The sequence below is a fragment of the Alexandromys fortis genome, unplaced genomic scaffold (genome assembly GCF_014885135.2).
Source record: "Alexandromys fortis isolate MF-2015 unplaced genomic scaffold, M_Fortis_MF-2015_v1.1 scaffold_56, whole genome shotgun sequence".
NCBI classification, from domain to species: Eukaryota; Metazoa; Chordata; class Mammalia; order Rodentia; family Cricetidae; genus Alexandromys; species Alexandromys fortis.
In genome coordinates this window covers 6,921,297-6,924,452 of record NW_026067935.1, presented here as the reverse complement: position 1 = coordinate 6,924,452, position 3,156 = coordinate 6,921,297, and the positions used below count along the sequence as shown (strand labels likewise).

Below are 3,156 nucleotides of genomic sequence, written 5' to 3'. Positions count from 1 at the left end.
AAAAAAAAAAAAAAAAAAAAAAAAAAAAAAAAAAAAAAACTGTCTTGAAAAGAAAAATGGTAAATGTAATAATCATGGTAATGGGGGCCTGATACTCATGGGTTATGCTTCTGTTTTTTCCCCCATTTAGGTATTTCTTGGTGGATCATAGTAAATCAAACAACCTTTTCAGAAACAAGAGGAAGTTTGGAGTCTGCTACTAACTAATCATATTTATTGCAGTATATAAACTGTGCAATCTGTATTTCATTATTCTGAAAGGAATAACTAAGACGTTCAATATTAACATAACTATTAAGTTTCTCACATGCTGAATTAATAAATATTTTAATATTGGTTCCTTCTGTAATTTGGAGTCTGTTTTTTGCAACGTACATGAAAGAAATAAAATATAAAAATAGTTCAGCAGTTAAGAGTTATGACTGTGCTTCCAGAGGACCCAGTTCAGTTCTCAGCACCCACAGGGCAGCTCAGAACCGTTTAAATCCAGTTCCATGGGCATCATGCATGCACATGGTGTACATATACACATACATGCAGGCAAAATACTCATACAGTTAAAATTAAAATGAATAGTCCACCCTTCTCTCGGAAAGGAATCATGTACTTAAGTTCCTGTTTCTTCCGTGTATAAAATCCTATCTTGTGGGAAAACTAAATTCATTTTTATATCCTCCCCTTCTACGGTCAACATATGCTTAACTCCCGTAAGACCGGAGGCCGTCGGAACCTGACCCCCAAAGCTGGTTTTGCCAGTCTATTGGGCAATCTGGACTTGACAGTGATAACATCATTGAGTGTTCTCAAAAGAGCAGCGGTTCCTTCTCTAAAAGATTGTGGATCTTCAAATTGATAATTCTGCCGTTTTCATTTCATTACCTGAAAGTCAGGGTTGACTTGTGAAAAATTGTCAGACATCCTCAGTGTAAAATGTCAGCCCTCACTCTAAGCTCCTCCCCCTTTCAGAACATCAAATGAAGACTCATTTGAATAGTGGCTTTCTGGTTTTGGTAGTCGGTACAAGAAAGGAGTTTGGAAGCTCTTGTGTACTGTTAGTGATTGTCTGCCCATGTCCTGCCTGGAAAACCATCATTGTTTGTGGAAAGTGTCTAATAAAGCTGCATACAGTGTGGCTTCTGGGGGTAGGGGGAATCCTGTCTTGGAGTGGGTTATGGCTCAACTGGTAAAGTCTTGCTGTACAAGCACAAGGAACAGAATTCAGGTTCCCAACATCCACATAAGACGTGCAGGACTGTGGCTTGTGCTTGTTAGACAGAGGATCCCTGAAGATTCCTAGTCTGCCATTCCAGGGAATGACATGCTCTGGGTGTGGTGCTATCAAAACAGATGGAGAAGAGTGAATAAGACACCCCAGGTCAGCCTATCACACATGTCTTGGGGCACATGCATACAAGGCTGTATACATGATAGTAAATAAATATTGCCCGAGGTTATTCTCTCAGCGTTTATATAAATTTTTTTTTGAGACAGGGTTTCTCTGTAGCTTTGGAAGTAATTATACTAGCCTAGCTTTTTAAAAGATTTTAGTTTTTATGGTTTATTTAACTTTTATTTTATGTGCATTGGTGTGAAGTGTCAAATCCCCTGGAACTCTATCTTCAGACAGTTGTGAGCTGTCATGTGGGTGCTGGGAATTGAACCCAGGTCCTCTGGAAGAGCAGTCAGTGCTCTTAACCACTGAGCCATTTCTCCAGCCCAAGATTTTATTTATTTTTTTTTAAATTATGTGCATGTGAGTGCAGGTGTTTTTGGAGGTTAGAGAAAGGATGGTATTGGATCCCTGGTAGTTAAAAGTAATTGTGAGCCCAGTGGTGGCGGCGCACACCTTTAATCCCAGAACGTAGAGGCAGAGGCAGGCAAATCTCTGAGTCAAGACCAGCCTATCCTACAGAGTGAGTTCCAGGACAGCCAGGTCTGTTACACAGAGAAAATCTCTTGAAAAAACAAAAAAGGGGAGGGGGCAGTAGAAGCCATGAGCAAATCCAGTCCCCTAACCCCTGGGACACTGACAGACCAGGATTGAACCAGCGACCTGACTCAGGGTCAGCAATCTCCACCAGAACTGGAGTGGGACAGAACCAGCTACCTAGGACACAGAGCAAATAGCTCCACCACGAGCAGAATCCAGGAGCCAACCCAGTCCCAGAACACTGGCGGATCAGGATTGAGCCAGTGACCAGCTCTAGAGTCAGCGATATCCACCAGAACAGGAGGTTCAACTCCAAGCCAGGGACTTCTGCAGAAGGGGCTCCAGACCAGGGTTTACAGAAGCAGGACAAAGCCAGCAACCTAGGCCAAAGTAGGCCCGAGACACCAAACTACCAATGAGCAGATCAGGACACAGGAGCACTGAGCTATCTCCAGGAACACCAAGTAACCAATGGGGTAACTAGAACTGTGATACTGACTGTACCATGAGGAACAACAATGAGAGCTTTGGATTCACTGGCACCTAAAAGATTATCCAACAGAATCTCAGATAGTCCCAACCACACCCATTAGAGGAAAAGATAAATAGAAAAGGTAAGATCACATGATACACCACAAAGAGCAACACAACACCAGTAAAACCTAAAGACCCTACAACAGCAAGACCTGAACAACCAAATATGGATGAAACAGAAGAAAATGGAGAATATTTGAAATTCTTAAAGATGAGATGAGAAAGTCCCTTAAAGATATTGAGGAAAAGACAAACAAAAAATTAGAAGATATCAGCAAATCACTTAAAACTAAGAAAAAGAAATGAAACATATAAAAGAAACTATCCAGGATTTGAAAACTGAAATAGAAACAATAAAGAAAACATAAGCCAAAGGAATTATAGAAACAGAAATCATGATTAGAAACCACAAACACAAGCATGAACAGCAGAATGTAAGAGATGGAAGAGAGAATCTCAAGCACTGAAAATACAATAGAGGAAATAGACTCATCAGTTAAAGAAAACATTAAAGCTAACAAAAGCTTAACCCAAAATATCCAAGAAATATGGGACACCATTAAAAGGCCAAATCTTAGAATAATAGCTATAGAAAGAGAAGTTCAAATCAAAGGCACAGAAAATTTATTTAACAAAATCATAGAAGAAAACTTTCCCTAACAAAAGAAAGATATACCTGTGAAGATACAAGA

General features: G+C 40.0%; 1 protein-coding gene across 1 annotated transcript in view; it reads left to right on the top strand.

Moving 5' to 3' along the window:
- Window positions 1-336, top strand: part of Kntc1 (kinetochore associated 1) — a 92,064-nt gene extending 91,728 nt beyond the window's left edge. Inside the window, exon 63 of the mRNA XM_050146636.1 lies at window positions 131-336. Within this exon, the coding sequence (XP_050002593.1) occupies window positions 131-151 (21 nt within the window). The 3' untranslated portion in view covers window positions 152-336. The remainder of the gene's footprint in view (window positions 1-130) is intronic.
- Window positions 337-3,156: the final 2,820 nt, after the last annotated feature.